The 20487-nt window shown below is 38.8% G+C and overlaps 1 protein-coding gene across 1 annotated transcript in view; it reads left to right on the top strand.

Moving 5' to 3' along the window:
- The window catches only part of LOC150085666 (uncharacterized), an 88363-nt gene that overhangs the window by 35978 nt on the left and 31898 nt on the right, over positions 1 to 20487 (top strand). The window contains exon 2 of the mRNA XM_090373431.1: positions 15605 to 15692. Coding sequence (XP_090229557.1) covers positions 15605 to 15692 — 88 coding nt within the window. The remainder of the gene's footprint in view (positions 1 to 15604; positions 15693 to 20487) is intronic.

The raw sequence follows: 20487 nt of genomic DNA, 5'->3' as shown, positions 1-20487 counted from the left end.
GCCTTTATGGTGTTGTTTATTCAGTTGCTACATGCGCGCAGCTTTGTTTATGCGTATCAAGCGTGCCTCCTCGTTTTGTAATTGTGCTTGATTCCCTAAAAATGAGTAAAATACTTAATTAAAAGGTGTGAAAAGGAAGCGTCCTGGTGAAGACACTGCAGATTCAGAGAGAAAAAGAAAAGCAATTATCGATAAACAGAGGCGGACTGGGTCAAAAATTCTTACCCGGGAAAATTTATAGTGGCCTCATACTATGGTTTATTGCCAAAGTCACACTGGCCCACCTTTCCCCAGTAAGGCTTATGGCCAGTCCGCCTCTGTCGATAGAGAAAAAATATGAAGTTGTGAAACGCTTTGAGCGAAATGAAAGACCATGTGATATTGCACGTGCTACAGGCCTAAATGAAGCAACGGCAAAAAGCACATGACAATTGCAAACTTGACAGGTTGAAAACTGAAAAGGGCTCAATTGTAAAGGGCTTAAAAATTTTAGAAAACATAGACTCCAACGAAGAACGCGTTATAGCTACAAAGCAAGGAATAAAAAAATTATTAGCTTGCTACGAAGAAATTCTGCGTGAAAAAAAGAACGCGCTGTGTCGTCAGACGAATTTGTTAGATTTTATGAAGCCATCGACATCGAAATAACTTTTTAACGTAAGTCATTTGTTTTTTTAATACATATTTTGTATTAATATGTATAAAGAACTGCAATTTTATTAATATTTTTCTTCTAAACTAGTGTTTTTGTTAGTTCTTGGTCCCAATTAAGCAAAATTTATATGTATTTATATGCAAAATTGTACCCCGACTTACGCGAATTCGACTTACGCGAATTCGACTTACGCGATTTTTGGTCGGACCCACCTATCGCGTAACTTCGGGGTATTACTGTACTTGTGTGTACACCAATGCTAGGAGTACACACAAGTATACATGCACCTGTTCTTTTTCTTATCTATCCTAACACAACCTATGTGTTTATTTGTACCCCAATGATTCCCAGCAGTCTCTGAAATATCCTGCATCTTATTTTCCAGGCTACGGCTCATTCCAATAGAAGCAGTGCAAGAATCACTTTCACCTCTGCCAGTGGCTACTGTTAATCTATTAGTCCTTGTATCCCCCTCAAGCTAGCAGTTTTCCGACCCACCTAACACTGTCTCGATAGCATCAGCAAACATAAGAGTAGGAGACCGGCAGAATTACTTAACAAGTACAGGTCACTGTTGAACAAAAGCCGAGAATTAGGGTTGAATTTGAAAGTGTCTGCAATTCTGCCCAGACACGATAGGAGGGAGTATATGATGAGAGCCTTGTCGATCAATTCGGTCCTGGAAAGATTGTGCAAGGCTCAAGGGGTAGAATTTTTTTCAGCCTGGACTGTACTTGTTAACAGGAGAGATTGTTTCTACAGGGATGGGATACACTTAAATAGAAAGGGTGCAAGAATATTTTCTGATGCTATCGAGGCAGTGTTAGGTGGGTCGGAAAACTGCTAGCTTGGGGGGGAGACAAAGACCAATAGATTGACAGTAGCCACTGGCAAAGGTGAAAGAGATTCTTGCACTGCTTCTATTAGAATGAGCAGAAGCCTGAAAAACAAGATGCATGATATTTCAGAGACTGCTGGGAGCCATTGTGGTACAAGAAAACACATGGGTTGTGTTAGAGGAGCTAAGAATAGAAACAGGTGCAGGTATACTTGCGTGTACACCAATGCTAGGAGTTTAGTAAATAAATTTGATGAATTTGAGGTATTGCTCAAAACATCAAAGGCAGATATTGTTGGGATATCAGAGACGTGGTGTCACACAGATATAAGGGATGCAGAACTGCAATTTGGGGAGTACGTCTACAGAAAGGATAGACAGGATAGGAAGGGGGAAGGGGTTATGCTATTAGTTAAGAAACACATAAAAACCAAGGAAGTGAAGCCAGTCGACATCGCTGGACAGTGCAGTGTTGAGTCAGTTTGGTGTGACATAAGCTTTGGGAGATCAAAATTGAGAGTAGGAGTGTGCTATAGGCCTAATGACTCTGATGAGTATAATAAGAAACTGTACAGGGAAATAGAGTGGGCCAGTAAATCAGAGAGTCTTATAATGGGAGATTTTAATTTCTCAGATATTGACTGGAATTTGGGGGCTGGTCACTCACACACTAGCAGTGCTTTTGTGGATTTATTGGATGATTGTTTTCTACATCAGCATGTTCGGTAGGCAACTAGAGGGAGTAATACTCTTGATTTGATTATCAGATCAGTGATTCTTCATGCATTAAGAATCTGCAGATAAATGAACCACTAGGTGGCAGTGATCACAGTGTGCTGAAGTGGGATTTACTCAAAGAGGTAACTACCATTAGGGGTAAGGGGAAGGGTTATTGCTTCCATAAAGGCGACTACGATGGACTGAGACAGTATTTAAATTCTATACAGTGGGACCAACTGATGATGTTACCAACAGCAAATTCAAAATGGGAAGCATTCAAAGAACTTATCTTGGAAGCTACTAGGCTTTACATACCAACTAAGAAATATTGTTCAAGGTTTAGGCCAAAATGGATGTCAGATGAACTAATGAGACATATGGCAGAGAGGAAAAATGCATGGGATACTTACAAATTAACACATGACACAAAAGCCTATGATAGATACAAGTTGATATGCAACCAAGTTACAAAGGAGGTTAGGCAGGCGAAGGCAGATTACGAGAAATCCTTGGCAAGGGATGCAAAGAAAAACAGCAAAGAGTTCTTTACTTATGTAAACTCTAGAAGGAAGGGGATGAATCAGATTGGTCCACTTGATATTGATGGGTCAACTGTTGATGATCCTGCTCAGGTAGCTAACAAACTAAATGAATATTTTGCATCGACATTCACACATGAGGAGTTGTTCAGCGAGGGGAATGCCAGAGGTGTATTCAACTCTAGCAGTAAGCTACAGAATCTTGAAATAACTGGGAGTAAAGTGGAGGAGAAACTGTTGAAGATAAACACAAGAAAGGCACCCGGTGTGGATGGGATCTATCCAGTTATATTAAAGGAGGCAGCAAAGGAAGTAAGCAAACCCTTAGCCATAATTATGAGAGCTTCCTTGGACTCAGGGGAGGTACCCATAGACTGGAAATGTGACCCCAATTCACAAAGGAGGATCAGAGGCTGACACAAGTAATTATAGACCTGTGAGCTTAGCTTCTGTTCCAGGAAAATTAATGGAGGCACTGGTTAAAGAAGCACTGCAGGGTCATTTAGACAAGACTTCAGTTATAGCTGGGACACAGCATGGTTTTGTTAAGGGGAAGTCTTACCTGACCAATTTGATTGGATACTATGATGCAGTCACAAAAGAACTGGATGCAGGGAATAGCTTTGATATTATATACTTGGATCTTAGAAAGGCTTTTGATACTGTTGCACATGAAAGACTGCTGCACAAATTGGAGCAGTGTGGCATTGGAGGCAAATTGCTGCTATGGATAAAGGGGTGGTTGAGGGGGGAGAAGACAGAGAGTGGTAATGAATGGACACTGCTCATCGTGGACTAATGTTATTAGTGGAGTCCCTCAGGGCTCAGTGTTGGGTCCATTATTGTTTTCTGTATTTATAAATGATATTGATGATGGTATATCAAGCTTAATGTCCAAGTTTGCAGACGATACAAAGGTTGGCAGGGTTGTCAAGGACACTACTGACACTATGCTGCTGCAACAGGATCTGGAAAGGTTGAGCAGATGGGCTGAGAGGTGGCAAATGAAGTTTAACATTGACAAATGTAAAGTACTACACATGGGAAACAGCAACCCCAGAGCAACGTATCAACTCTGTGGTACTACACTGACAGTGGTAGAGAATGAAAGGGACTTGGGGGTGGTTGTGCAGGCAGATATGAAGTTCTCTGAGCATTGCAGATGGGCTGCAAGAGTAGCTCATGGAGTATTGTCAATGATATATAGGAATTTTTCTAGCAGGGATAAGGAGGTGACTATTCCCTTGTATAAGGCAATGGTCAGGCCACACCTAGAGTACTGTATACAGGTCTGGAGGCCTCATTTCAAGAAGGATGTAGAGATGCTGGAACGAGTACAGAGAAGGGCAACAAGATTAGTGAATGGAACAAAGGGGTGCTCTTACGAAGAAAGCCTTAAGTTTTGCAAATTACAGTGTCTGGAGACTAGGCACCAGCGAGGTGATCTGATAGAGGTGTATAAAGCCTTGAATGGTTTGAGTATGCTCAATGCTGATGGGATTCTGCCTCTAGCTCAGAATAATCACCTGAGAGGGCATAAATTCAAATTGAGGAAAGACAGATGTAGGATAGTCGTGCGGAAATTTGCCTTTAGCCAACGGGTGGTTGGTTGGTGGAACAGACTTCCATCCCTTGTAGTGGAGGTTGGTGGCCTAAATAAGTTTAAGGCTCGGCTGGACAGGTATTTTGAGCGAACAGAGGGGTGAAGTGGAAGTGGGTTTTTTTTTTTTTTTTTTTTTTGGCTGATGCTGCATAAGCTTGCTTTCTTGCATCAAATGCCTCTACTAATGCTAATGCTAATTTTATTGGCTGGTGCAGCATAAGCCATAGGCTTTCGTGCACCCTTTCTATTTAAGTGTATCCCATCCCTGTAGAAGCAGTCTGTCCTGTTAACAAGTACAGAACAGGCTGAAAAAAATTCTACCCCTTGAGCCTTGCACAATCCTTCCAGGGACGAATTGATCGACAGGGCTCTCATCATATACTCCCTCCTATCGTGTCTGGGCAGAATTGCAGACACTTTCAAATTCAACCCTAATTCACACCTTTTTTTCAACAGTGACCTGTACTTGTTAAGTAATTCCGCCGGTCTCCTACTCTTAATATCATTAGTGCCAACGTGTACAACTATATCACCTTTTGTGCCCTTAAAAAGTGATATCCGCTCTACAACGTCATCAACCTTTGCCCCTGGCAGACATACCCTGGTCCTGTTCCACCTATCCTTTTTACAAAGCATGTTTCCCGTTTCCCTGATAATAGAGTCACCAACAACTACTAGTTCCTTTGGGACCAGCGCATTTTGCCTTGGGAGCTGCCGCTGTGTTGCGTGATGACCAAGTGCAACCTCTGGCATTGGTGTGGGCAGCTGAGAGCTTGATGGGCCCCTCACTTTTAATCCTTCAAGGCCATCCACCTTGTCCTTGAAGCTCTCATATAGGCCCATAACAATGCTGAGTTGTCACCTGATTTCCTTACACTCCTTGCATCGTGCACACACAAAGACATCCCCCATGGCAGTATCCTGTCCCTTACCTGACTGCTCCCCAAACATCAAGCAAGTAGTGCATTTTAATAGGCTGTGATTCAGAGGGCAACTGCCCCCCTCAGTTCTCTCCTGAGCCACAGCACTCCCATTAGCTTGAGCCTTTTGCTTTGCTGCTCTGGTCAGAGTCATGATTTCGATTTAATTTCAATAAAATTTCAATTTCAGTACAAAATTAAAACCCTAAACTTATATCTCAACACAGTTATAACGCTATATTTATGTTTCAGTATCGAGTGTTATCTACGAAATCCCTTTATACAACTTCCATATCAAGTTAAGTATTAATTATTTATTTTTTACTAATTATTTATGTTATGTAACCCAAGTTGTTATGTGTATAGTTAAAAGTACAATTTAATTGACAATGAAGTTCAACAAGATTAATTGACAGTATTATGTACTATACTATACTATATTAAGCTTATGCTATCTATTTCGAGATATTTTGTATCGCGTTACATTGGCGGCAATTACGAACGGTAAACACGTAGATTTGATACCCTTTCCGATACTAAGTAATACCTACAAAATCTCTATCTAAGTTACTTTAATCTAAGTATCGTAAATAAGAATATATAACTACTCTAGAAAATAAGTTAATATGACAATTTAAGCTAATAAAACAGAAAATAAATCAGAAAAAACTTCTCTGTTCCAGGAGCGGCAAAAATGTACGTCCACACAGGATATGCTCATTCTCATGCATCCAATGCACATGCTCAAAATATCGCCTGAAAAAACCCAACAAATACTTCTAAAAGGCAATTTGGACATAAGAAGACGTCCACAAATTAAAATTAACACAACTACTATAAAAATAGTTACAGAACTAAAATATCTTGGAGTGGTCTTTGATTCTAAATTAACTTTTTATCCCCATTTGACCTACTTGGTGAAGAAAGTGAGAAATTATGCAGGTATGACTGCCAGGATCAGTCGATTAGACTGGGGGCTCAAAAAAAAGACCTCAAAAAAAAAAACACAACTACTATAAAAATAGTTACAGAACTAAAATATCTTGGATGGTCTTTGATTCTAAATTAACTTTTTATCCCCATTTGACCTACTTGGTGAAGAAAGTGAGAAATTATGCAGGTATGACTGCCAGGATCAGTCGATTAGACTGGGGGCTCAAAAAAAAGACCCTGGCAGTCATATACCGTGCAATGTTCCTACCTGTTATCACCTATGGAGGCGGTGCGTGGTTCACCTGCTCGGCCATAGTAAGAAACAGGAATAAATTAGAATCGATACAAAGAACAATACTTCTCACCATTACCAGAGCATGTCCCACAGAGAGCACACCTGCGCTACAGTTCCTGGCTGCCTGTACAGTTGCTGAAAAATATCAGTAAGCTGGTAGCAAGGGGATGCAAGTAGAATGAAAGACAGAATGAATAGGCTGGTCACTGAGTGAAAGAGTGAATTATGAATTATGGTAAAAGGGAATAAATGGTCAGTTTTGGTGAAAGAAAGAAGGACCCAGCAGGAGGGAAAGAAAGTGAATGAGTGTTATGGTGAATGGGAATAAGTGGAAGAGCAATTGTAATTGGCTGAAAGAATACAAAGTTAATAATAACTTACACTACTTTATATATACCAACAAACATTTACTAACAACACTATCACTGCATTCTCCCCTGGCCTGCAAAAAACTTGCGACTAGGCCTGCACCACAACTGAAGAATAATAGTAAGTTGAGTGCCCAGAGAGTGCAGTGCAGAAAGCAAGAGTTGAACAAATGAAATGAAAGCCAGAAGAATGAATGAGAGTGTAAGTGTGTGAGAAAAAAAACACAAACCATAAATGTTAAAAGTAAAGTTCACACTAACCCTAGTTTTAATCTTATATTCTTTCTTATTTAGCTTAATTATTAAGCATCAGCATTTAAATTACATTACACACCATTGCATCACCCCACTGGTGTGTGAGAAAAAGATGAATGAGTGAGTGAAAAAAAAAAAAAAAAAAGATATACAGGTAGCCCTCGATTTACGTCGAGGTTAGGTTCCTAGGGGGACAGGCGCAAATGGAACCCTTTATATAACGAGTTAATCGGAAATCATAGGGTTAGGTTCTGGGCACCAAAAATTTTACCTACCACTTTACATTGATTGTTTTATGGACGCATATTCATAGCCCTACACATATTAGGGCAGCTTTCACCAGATTTCATCTTCCAAATATTGCACTAGGATTCAATTGAATATTTTTACCAGACATGGCATGTCTTTATTCTATTAAATTAAAAACTTTATAACACGATTGGAAAAACTGCATGCTGCTTTCACTATCATTATTATTTAATTTATTAATAGCACAATTAATAAAAAATGTTAGCGTAATAAATTTCCAACACGTGTAAATAGTGTAAACAACCAACTGAATGTTTCACCGCATGGACCTTTACTAGCCGCATCCACAAGTGGTTACTTTGAGGGCAGGAATCTTTCTCATCTCTGATACGAATGCACTAATTGCTGATTGGCTCAGATTGTCCTAAATCATGTGAACAGTGCATGATACAAAGCACAGTATGATGCCAATAAATTTTGTATGACGATTTTAAACTTTCAATTTATAAAAAAAATTGCAAAAATAAATAAATAAAAATAAAAATGGCACTGTAGTTAGTGATCGGTGCTATTGCGAATCGGCGCAAAACAAGGGATACCTGTAAAAAAAGTAAATTGCAGCCATTATCAACCCACTGCAGGATGGAAGCCTCCTCAACAATTCATGCTGAGGGAAATGGACCATAATCTGCCACGCTGGTCCAGTGCGGGTTGGCAGATCGATCGTATTTAGCAGTCAGGGGCTTGAACCCCGGTCTACTCAAAGAGCGTGTGCCACTGCACTCCCGCTCCTAACCACTCGGCTACGGAGAAAAAAAAGTACAAAAATCGAATGCAAGTAGAATGAGAATGTAGATTATGAATGAAGTAAATGTGTCTCCCCCATCCCGCCTGGTGGGTTCCACACTGCCAGCTAACATATCCCACAGCCAGAGTGAGATGGGCAGTTTGACCCTCCTACCGGATTCAACAAGATGTGGGCCTGACAACCATCACCGATGAAAACATACTGCGGCTTTGCTGCCAGCACATCCATTTGGCAAACTGAACTGGGTACTCTAACCCGGTTCCCTTTAAAACCCCATCCCTAGGCTGGGGGGGGATCTCTGTCTCCTCCCCTCCCTGGTGGGGAGGGGAGGAGACAGAGGCTCATCCCCACTGACCTGTTTGGGGATGCCTACTCTAGCGTCCCCATCCTTCTACTGTTTTCTCCCAGTCTCCAATCTCTCCCCCACTCACACTAAACCGACTGAGTACGTCCCTAACAATGCCGCCAAATTCCAATCAGCGTCAAAAAATTCAGCCGTTTTCTCGTAATCCTCTTTCGGCCTTTCCAATTCTAGCGTTCACAATCCCCCCCCCCTTTTTTTTTTTTTTTTGGCCTTGCCACTGAAATCCTCAGAGAATAGGTGGCGGGACCTGCCAGAGTACTTAAATAATCTACAGGGTGCCTGACCTGCCTCCTTGTGGCAAAGTGTGGGCAACGGTGGGTCCCAATAGGGGCCTAACGGCTAAATGGGCAGAGAAACAACAGAACATAGCACTACACAACAAACCACTCCCCACACAAACGTTTTAAATCTCTGTCCTCCACAGAGTTCTGTGTCACTTACAAAGAATACAAGGAGATGGGGGGGAAACCCCCAGTGCTGTCAGACAACTAACACACTTTACACTTTACTATCCACATGAAGGAGACATATGAGAATATGAAATTAATTCTGGAAGCAGTGAAGTACAAAGACTACCAATGGCAGATTTGTGAAGACCTGAAGTTGATTGCAATACTGCTGGGCATGCAATTGGGATACATGAAGTACTGCTGTTTCCTGTGTGAGTGGGACAGTCGGGCTAGGTCCTCACACTACAAAAGTCTGGCCTCTAAGGGAAAACCTCCACCCCAGGGAAAAAAATGTCCAGCACAGTCCTCTGGCTGATCGAAGTGAAATTCTTATGCCCCCTTTACTGGGACTCATAAAGAACTTTGTTAAAGGGATGAACCAGGATGGAGAAGCTTTTAAGTACATGAGAGGACAATTTCCACTGTTGAGTGATGCTAAGGTTAAGGAAGGAATCTTTCTTGGTCCGCAAATTGTTGAACTTTTCAAGGATGAAAACTTTGAGCAAGTCCTTCAAGGTAATGACAACAAATCAGCTTTGGGAAACCTTTAAAAGTGTTGTGCATGACTTCCTGGGAAACCGAAGAGCTGGAAACTATGTTGAGACTGCGAATAACCTTCTAGAAAAGTATCATCAATTAGGCTGAAAATCCACTTCTCGACTCTCATCTCTATTTGTAATTTGGTTTTTAGGAGCATTAGCAACTAAGGCCATATTGCTCCGGGGATATGCGGTGGTCATTCCCTGACGTTTCTGCATCCTCCGTATTTGGTGGTCACGGGCTCGAACCCGGGTCTAATCAAGAAGTGCGTGCTACGCACTGCTGCTCCTGCCCACCTGGCTACAGAGGCACCGACTCTCATCTGGACTTCTTCCCTGGCAACTGTGGTGCAGTGGTGATGAGCACGGTCAGCAATTCCACCAAAACATTTCAGCAATGGAAAGAAGATATTGGGGTAGGTAGAACGCTTCTATGCTTGCTGACTACTGTTGGACAGTAACAAGACATGCCCCTGAAGTGGAATACAAGTGACAAGCAAAAAGAAGGCGCTGTCACGAATAGGCCACATTTTGAGAAAGTACTTTTGGTTCTTGTGTTTTTGTTTTTTTAAGTTTTAATTAAAAACAACTGTGATTTATGTTGTTTCAAGAAAATGTAAATATGAGATTGTTTTAATATTACTTTTCGCTCCGACTGCTACTGAAATTACTGTATTCTTAGACAATAGCGAAAGTATTATATCTCAAAAACTAGAGCTAATAAAAAATTTCTAAAGTCATATTTGTTTTTCTCGACCCAAAATTAGTAAAGTTTGCCTATTTTAAGAAAGGAAACAAATTCAAAGAATTTTTTTGTTGAGCAGTGTATCCAAACAGTATCTACCTTTGATGTCTTGACCAGCACCTCAAATTCATATAATTTATTTACTAAACTCCTAGCATTGGTGTACATGCAAGTATACATGCACCTGTTCTTACTCTTAGTTACCTTAATACAGCCCATGTATTTAATTGTTCCATGATGGCTCCCAGCAATCCTTGAAATCCCCACTACCTTGCTTTCTAGGCTGTTGCTCATTCCAATAGAAGCACTTGCAAGAATTGCTTACAGTGGCTACTGTTAATCTATCCCTGAGTTACTCGTCTTTGGACCTTTTCAAGAAGCTAGATGTCTTTTTTTAGGTGCGGTCTCCGTACCTGAACAGAGTATTACAAGTGTGGTCTAACAATAGACTTATCTAGTGGGGTATGACATCCTTATCTCTACTACAAAATGCCCAATAAATCATCGGTAGGACACCATGGGCCTTCCTTGCAACCTATCTACAATGCTCAGAGAACTTCATGTCTGACCGTATTGTAACTGACTTTAGTTCAACTCCACCAATTGTATAAGTTATCTTGGTGTTACTGTTCCCCAGGTGTAAGATTTTGCAATTTGTTGGATTAAAGCAAAGCTGCCACTTTTCTCACCATCCTTGAAGTCTATCTAAAGATCTGCTCTGAAGATCTGCTTGGCGGTGATCATTAACTGCTCCACCAATCTTTACATCATCTGCAAATTTATGTATCATGCCCTCTATCCCTTCATCAATGTCATTTAAGAAAAACAAAAATGACAGTGGTCTCAATACTGATCCCTGGGGAGCCTCACTTTTTACATTAACACAATCTTTGGAATAACCATTTATAACAATCTTCTGCCTCTTGCCCTGAAGTCATCCGGCTATCCATCTAAGGATTTTCCCTGTGATTCCAACCTGTTCCAGATTATAAAGTAACTACTTATGTGGGACTGAGTCAAATGCTTTGCTGAAATCTAAATAAACAATGTCGAAATTATTCCCTAAATCCAGCTCATGAGTGACCCTGCCAAATTGCTAACCAGATTTGTTAAATCTGGTTAAATCTAACATGATTTTCCCATTTAAAAAATCATACTGTGTATTCTTCAGAATTCCATTTCTATCTAAATGATCCTGAATTCTACCCTTGATCATTGCCTCCATGATTTTCCCTACTACTGAAATTAGACTGACCGGTCGGTATCCCACTACACTCTTAGAACCACCCTTATGTATTGGAGATACATTGGCACTTTTCAAATCCAGCAGAATCTCTCCTGAGACTAATTATGAGAGTGATGCTCTGATAATTAGCCTCAGTGGTTTAATGCACACACTTGCTGCCTCCCTTAAAATTATAGGATATATTCCATCAACCCTAGAAGCCTTGCTCGCCTGTAGGCTTGAAAATTTTTTTCTTTAAATAATCATGTGAAATTTCAATATCATTGATCATGTATTTTTCAACTTCACTCTCATAATTTGTCATTGGCATAAAAGGGATTTTCTTCTGTAAATATCGCCGCAAAGTAACTGTTGAGTTCATCTACAGCATCAGCTGGGGTATCTAATACTATCCCATAAGGGTCTGATCTGGTTTGTCCTTCTCTTCTTTGCATTTATACATGTGAAGAATTCCTTTTCCATACTCTGCTCTCTTTGCCAGCAATTTTTCACAATCAGCCTTTGCCAGCCTAACATTTTCTGTGGCACTATTACAGATCAATTTGTAGCTGTTATATGCTTCAGTACTTTTTATTACTCTGTAACTTTTCCATGCTGTCTTTTTCTGCTCAAGTTATCTGGCAACTTCATTATTCATCCAACTTGGAATCCTCTTCATGGAGTATTTTTTTAATGATATGTACACATTCAAGGCTTCTGTGATTGATGTTTTTAAGGTATACCATAATTCAAATGTATTCGCTCTCTGTGAGATATCTACCCAGTTAATCGAGGCCATGTAGCACCTTGAGCCATTGTAATTTCCTTTCCTGAAATTATAACTCATTCCTTTGCCTTTAACTTCTGCTGCTTCTCTCTTTATCATCCACTGTAGAACTCCATGATCATTTCCTGCTACTGGTTCCTGTACTGTAAAAGCCCTATTATGTCATCTGGTTCATGGGTGATGATCAGGTCTAGAATATTCTTTTCCCTACTACTTTCCCTGTTGTGTTGATTCAAATAACAATCATCTATTTGATTTAATAATTTTGTCCCCCATGTTGAGTTTCCTTCCCATTTGCTCCAATCAATTACAGGCAAATTGAAGTCACCTATAATAAAACATTCACCCTTACTTGCCATCCCATTTACATGTAGAGGTTCTCATAATAATCTTCTCAATCACCTGGCCTCCCACTCACGTTATTCCTTTGCTTTCAACTATCTCGGGTGCCTCCGTAGCCAGGTGGGCAGGAGCAGCAGTACGTAGTACACGCTTCTTGATTAGACCGGGGTTTGAGCCTGTGACCACCAAATACAGAGGATGCGGAAAGGTCAGGGAATGACCACCGTATATCCCCGGAGCAATATGGCCCTAGTTATTAATGCTCATAAAAACCAAATAACAACAACATCAACTATCTCATACCATACAGATTCGATACTAGCATAAGAAACGTCTGAATCCAGGAAAACTTTTGTTGTGCTCAGGCTGCTTTTAATAAGAAGAATGACTCCACCACCCCTTCTATCTGCTCTATCCTTCCTAAATACATTGTTCATACTGTACTGAAACTCATCATCCCCTATTTCTGTGTGGCGCCATGTTTCCGTAAGCCCTATTATTTCAGCATTACTTGTCCTTTAATAGAGGCCATGTAGCACCTTGAGCCATCGTAATTTCCTTTCCTGAAATTATAACCCATTCCTTTGCCTTTAACTTCTGCTGCCTCTGTCTTTATCATCCACTGTAGAACTCCATGATCAGCAGTTCGAATTCACTCGTTTTATTGACGACACTTCTGACATTACTGTATAAACATTTAAGAATTAGTGTTCTTGTAGAGTTAACTACCCTAACACACCCCTTGAAGTTATTTAAACATACTTCCTTGTCTTTAGCTATCTGCTCATTTGAAAAGTTTCTGTCTTCAGAACACCTTGCTAATGTGATCTGTTGTAGTAAAAACAAGAACTCTTGAGGTATGTGCAAGCATTACTTTGACCAATATTATCAGATAAACGTAAGTATCTATATTACCATTGTCCCCCCCCCCCCCAGCTAGCAGTTTCCCCGAACCTTTTAGGTATTGATACTGGCAAAAACTCTTGCACCACCTTCGTTTAAGTGTATCCCATCTCTACTGAACAGATTTCATCTACCTACAAGTGCAGGCCAAGCTAGTAAAAATTTCCCCCCAGAAGCTTTGCAGAGTCCTTTAGTCTTGAGTTAATCCACAAGGTTTCAGCATATAATCCCTCCTATCATGCCTGGGCAGAATTGCAGACACATAGACATTCTGACCTAACTCGTAGCATTTCTTCAGCATGGTCCTATATTTGTCTAACAAATCGTCAGATTGTGTTTGCTTAATATCATTAGTCCCAACATGAATAATATTCTCTCTATCCCCCTTAAAATCTGACAATCTGTTGGTGACATCATTAATTATTGCTCCCTGCAGACATACCCTGGTTCTAGTCCACCTTTCCTTATTACAAAAAATATTTCTCATTTCCCCGACATTGGAGTCTCCTAATAGAACTAAGTCCTTCTGAACCAGAGCAGTTTGCACTTATTCTGCTCTGGAGCCCAAATCGGGAGAGTATCACTTGGTAGATTACTCCCTAGGCAAGCATCCATTTTTTCAGTGGCTCAAATTCTAGCAATGCACCAAGTTTTAACTTTAGATCAGTACACTCGATACAACTGACAAAGAAAAGAATTGCCAGGTGAGAGCTCATTATCCACTAGGTCGACCTTAGTATATATGCCACAGGTTCTGCAAACAATGAAATCATGGTTCCCCCATGGAAATTGCCATTGGCTATCTGTGTCTGAGTCATGATACCCTCTGATGAAGTGTTCAAGGTGAATCTTGTCACAACCATGTTAAATTTACTAAATATCACAGAAAGTAACTTTTAAAAAAATTATATTTATAATATTATAAAAATTAAATAAATAAATATTAAAGAAATTTTATAAATATTAAATAAATTGTTATTTATTTAAGTTATAAATTATTTAAATTATTAATATTTTGAAGACTAAATGCACAAAGCATATGTTATGGGTGAAATTAACTATATAATAACGGTGTAAATACACCATAGTTTACTCATAAATTTAACTGCATAAGTAGTGTAATAGCATTGTTTGATTTTATCTCATATTGTGGCTACCTTTAACAATGAGATACCAGATATTGCACTACTTCGAAAAAATAACGCTTCTCTAGTAGAGGAGACTGTTATTTATTCTCAGTAGGCGCCATCACCCAGACGCATTTCGGAGCTTGTTGGCTCACTCATCAGTGAGCGGGCAGGTACCCTGATAATGCAGACATGCCATCATGTTTGCGAAGCGCAATACCTGGTATCTCGTTATTGAAGGTAGTCACAATATGAGATAAAATCAAACAATGCCGTTACACTACTTACGTAGTTAAATTTATGGGTAAACTGTGGTGTATTTATACCAATATTATATAGTTAAATTATTAATTTATCTAACCTCCTTAATCCTAATCTAATCCTCTCTAATCACTATGCTATCCCTGCACTTCCTAGATACACTATGAGCAGACACATCTGCTCACTACAAATGCCAAAAGTCGAATGTAGTAAAAGTTCATTCATTATGTTAATGTCTAATAGCCAAAACAGAAACATTATTATTGAAATTGAAAGTAGGAAACACTTAAGCCACAAAATAGTAACAGCACATTAATGCTTTGAATAGCTTTAGTAATATAACAAAATCCTTTCTCATAGCATGTTACTTTGGAAACAGTATATTATGTTAAATTGGTATCTGAAATTTAGAATGCATGTGAAACAAAGTGTGCTGCCAATTTTTTTTATTTTATTATTATTATTTATTTATATATTTTTAATATAAATAGCTGCAGAAAACCTCAGAATAAATTTATAATTTCCCAGTATTACTTAAATGTGTTGTGTGTGTAAACCATGTACATACACATATGCTCACAATGATATAACAACCTTGTATAAATATATAAATACAACTTTGTATAAATATACATTGCTGTTCTATCTGTATAGCTATACCTACATGTTCTACTTTCAGGTTATAAAAGGGGATGGCAGCATTAAATGTGTTAGTGTAAAACCAGTGCATCAAAATGAAGTTATTGAGAACAAGAGAGTATCGACAGGTAAGATTAAAATCTGCCTAAGCACCATGCAGTAATTACTTTTAAAATAAAAGTAGCGATTATAATCCACTGCAATGTAGTATACTATGAAAAAGGACAAATACCATTAGGATGACAAGCACATTTTGAATATTGATTTAATATTATATATATATATATATATATATATATATAGATTTAATATTATATATATATAAGGTGTCTCCGTAGCCAGGTGGGAAGGAGCAGCAGTGCGTAGCACACGCTTCTTGATTAGACCGGGGTTCGAGCCCATCACCACCAAATATGGAGGATGTGGAAAGGTCAGGGAATGACCACCGCATATCCTGGAGCAATATGGCCTTAGTTGTTAATTCTCCTAAAAAAAAACCAAATAAATAAATAATAACTAACTAATATATATATATATACATATATATATTGATTTAATATTTTATATATATATATATATATATGGTAGAATCTCAAATTTAGCAAGATTTGAATAACTAGATTAGACAATCTAAAAACTTAGATTTTTTTAAACCTAATGCTGTATAATTTTCCTTGTAGTGAAGTGCATTTCTTCAAATACTTTAAAGGATTATGTAATATTCCAGTAGAGTAGCAAAGCAACATTGTCGCTACCTCAGTTATAACATGTTCTTTATTCTCTGTTAATGGATACATTCATTAACCATAATGTTTATATTCATTGTATTTAGCAGTCAGCATGCTTGATCCATGGTCTTCTAAAATGTGCATGCACTACTGCACTCCTTGCTTTTGACCACTTGGCTATATTGCTCACCCAGAGACACTTTTACATGCATCACATTCTGAGCCTTAAGTTTAAAAAATAAGACAGCAAAAAAGACTAAAAAAAAAAAAAAAAGGGCATAATTATCATTATCATCATAGAAAACTGTCACTATAATAGTACATATCAATCCTTTTGGACTATCACCCACTCCTCTATTTTCTTTCTTGCTGTCCTATTTCCCATTAAATCTTTAGTTCTACCCAGAGTAAGCCGTCTGCTTTTTACACCATTAATCCTTTCCAGTGTACAAATGTAAATTTACTTTTTTCATTTATGGGTTTTGTGTGGTATGTATGTTTATTTGTTTTTCAAGGTCATTTAAAATAACACACACAAATGTATTACTTGGTTTTCATCATACTGTTTCAATCTTCACACACACACTATAGCTACGTATACTGCTTTCAAGTTATAAAAGAGGATGGCAGCATTTGAATGTGTTTATGTAAAACCATTGTCAAAACGAAAGGGGAGTGTCCAAATATTTTTGGTTAGGTGCCAAAATAATTAAAATGTTGAAGTTGTGGGCACATTAGTTGCAAGAACAGTGCCTTGCCACTAATTATGCATTTTTCAAAATAAAATTCAACTTTCGTTATTAACTTTCATATTTACAGTATACTTTTTTGCATTTAACAATTAAATATAAAAATCCAGCAATTATTACATGACACTAATAACATTCTTATTTTGTGGTTATAATAACATAAGTACTGAGAAAGATAGTATAGTTGAAATCATGAAATGTAATTTTTTTTTTTTTTTTTTACGAAAATTCCAAACACGAGAGGTTGTTTGTGGTTTTGTGGTGCAACAGCTGCTTTGGCTATATTGCACCTAACACGAGAGGTATTAGAACCTATAGTACTTAGTACCATGCATGGGTTGAAGGGTGAGAAGATGAAAGAAGACATTTGACTTGAACTTCTGTAGATTGTAGTTTTCAGGAAATACGTGTGAAGAAAAGTTGTTCCAGAAATTGGAAGTTGAATGAATAAGAGGAAGAAAAGTTGGTTCTGTGAGTCTGAAGTTGGACAGTAAAAGTTGTGAGGTTGTGGCACATGTTTGAACTGCTTTGGAAGAGAGAGAGCAGGAATTATAGAAGCCAATTCAGAAGAACAGTGTCCATGAAAGTATCTACAGTAAAGGCAACAGAACTTCAGAGTGGAGAGACTCTTTTAGAGATGAGTAATTAATTAACCTAACTACCTTCTTTTGAATGGAATCTAGAAGCCTTAGAAAGGTTTTGATGGCACTTCCCCAGATGTTGGAACAATATTCCATGGTAGGGCAAATTTGCGATTTGTACAGAGTGAACAGCTATTTGGAAGAAAAGTAATGCCGAGAGCGATAGGAAAACTCGGTTTTTTTAGATGCAGAGGAAGCAATATTTGTAATGAGCTTATGCCAAGAGAGAGAGATAAGAAGTCGGAAATCCCCCAATAAAGATATATGATCTGCCTACAAATTGAATTGTCATCAAAGATAACCATAGGAGCAGAAGAGTCCTTTTTGCGGAATATAAGACAGGACTGAGTTTTAGAACTATTGAAATCAACTATGTTATTTTTGCCCCACTGGAGAATTATCTGGAGATCAGCACTTAAGGAATTGGTAGTGGATATTCAAGAAGTTGAGGCTGTTTGTGCAGGGCAAGGTTTCTCAAACTGGAAAGTGGAATGCAATGTGCTATCGTTAGCAAAACTATGGATAGGATTTCCAGCCAATAAGGAGGTCTCATTAATATACAGCTGGAAAAGAGTGGGAGAAAGAACTGAACCTTGGGGAACACCAGCCTTAGTGGAGAAGTTAGAAGACAGAGAGCCATGTATAACGGCACCTCCATAGCCAGGTGGGCAGGAGCAGCAGTGCGTAGCACACGCTTTTTGATTAGACCGGGTTCGAGCCACCAAATAGGGAGGATGTGGGAAGGTCAGGGAATGACCACTGCATATCCCCTTAGCAACATGGCCTTAGTTGCTAATGCTCCTAAAAACCAAATAACAAACAAACAGCCATTTTACAATCACCTGCAGTGAGTGGTAATAGAAAAAACTGGATACCCAATTACAAAAAACAGTTGGCAAACCATAAGATGGAAGCTTATTTAGAAGACCTTTATGCCAAACACGATCAAGCCTTTGAAATGGAAAGAGTAACTGTTTGAGTTTCACCAAACTTTTCATTGAATTTGTCCATATATGGTTAACATAAGCCAGAATATTACCAGTGGATCAATACTGTCTGAATCCATGCTGGCAATCGTTGATCAGATGGAAGGTTTCTATATAGTTTACGAGTTGGCAGTTAATTGATTTCTCCATTACTTTAGAAAGAGTAGAAGTAAGTGCAATTGGATGATAATTGGATAGAAGGGATTTTAGGAACTAGCTGGATATGATTATTTGAAAACAAGCCAATTGCGATATACAACATTCTTCTCTTGAATAGTCTTATCATATTTATTGGAAAAGCAAGGTTTAGATAAAGGATGAGATTTTAAGGTGGAGTGTGGAATAAAGGATTCCATCCCTACAAGAATAATTTCACTGGCACTGTCTGACAAACGTTGACGTTGGAAGATTTGAAACATAATCCAACCAAGAAAAAGAAGAAAAGAAATCTCACAGATCATCCCACTTTGCATTCTTGTGATGCCAAACATCACGAGGATGAGAATGGCCACGAGAGAAAGGCTCTATTGGAGAAATGACCATCACCAAGTTGTGATTTGGGGTACCTAGAGGGCCACTCACCTTGACCATGTACTTAGAGGGGGTTGTTTGTACAAATGTGTTGGCTGCATGATTAGGATTGTCTGGTATTCTGTAGGTAAATTAACAATCTGTGAGAGGTCATAAGCAATTGCAAAAGCCGCAGCATCTTGACCAGCTGGTTCTGTGTGACTAGAAAATGGAAGCCAGCTGGAGTTGTGAACATTAAAATCACCAAGGAAAATTATCTCACTGTTAGGAAAGTTGGACTGGAGAAAGTCAGGTTTCAAAGAGAGGAAGTCAAAGAGTTCCAAGTGATTAGTAGAGTTGGGAGAATGACAGAGGCAACGGATGCATTTGACAGAATGTGGTAGAGAGATTTTAAGTCAGAGAAGATCAAAAAGAGGAGATTCCAAATTACTAAGTCTCTGACAGGGAATGTCAGAGTGGACATATGCACAAGTACCGTCTTTGAAGAGAAAGGAATCATACAGTGAATAATTCAGAAAACTGAGATGAGCAATGGTTGAATTAACTGATAACTCTGATTCTGTCAGATAAAGTATATGGGGTTTGGCAGACTAAGTGGAAATGGACATCATTGAGATTAGAACTGAGACCATGTATATTTGTGAAATAAAGAAGGAAGTGTTTGGGAGTTTTAGATCTTTTCGTAGATAAGTTTGTTCTATTGGTTTGACAATTCATGGATAAATTTCAGTTGTAAGAAAACGTGGAGGGGGAACATGCTGTATGAAGTAATGAAATTTTTGGATATGGCTTACACATGGTAAGAATATACCCTGCTCTTTGACATAACATGGCCCCGACAATGCCCCCCTCCCTACTTACACACTACTCGGACTCCCTCCAGTCACTATCTGGTAGCAAGATTGTACACTAGCTCATTCAGATGCCTCCTAGAGAGTTACCAGTAGGTTCTGTCCAGTGTGCTATCTAATAGTTGGCCTGTGAACAGCATTTAGATCTGTATCCTCGAAATGTAAGGAAGATTGGATCTCGCCATGATGTTCATCATAACCTCAAAAGACATCAATCATACTGCATGATGGAAGAGATGGGGAGGGTTTGCCAGAGCTTTGCTCTGGAAACTAAATATGGGTTCCACCACTACAAGCCTCCAATAAACAAAGTGGTTATATTGCGCCAGTTTATGAGAATCATCTACTAAGCACAGCTTAGCATACCTGAAAAAATGTCTACAACAGCCTCAGGAACCATAAGAAAGCAATACAGAAAAATTGAATACTACCAAAAC

This window comes from Mastigoproctus giganteus, chromosome 5 (genome assembly GCF_048544385.1).
Source record: "Mastigoproctus giganteus isolate SK-2022 chromosome 5, ASM4854438v1, whole genome shotgun sequence".
Classification (NCBI taxonomy): Eukaryota; Metazoa; Arthropoda; class Arachnida; order Uropygi; family Thelyphonidae; genus Mastigoproctus; species Mastigoproctus giganteus.
This window is presented reverse-complemented; position numbering and strand designations above follow the sequence as displayed.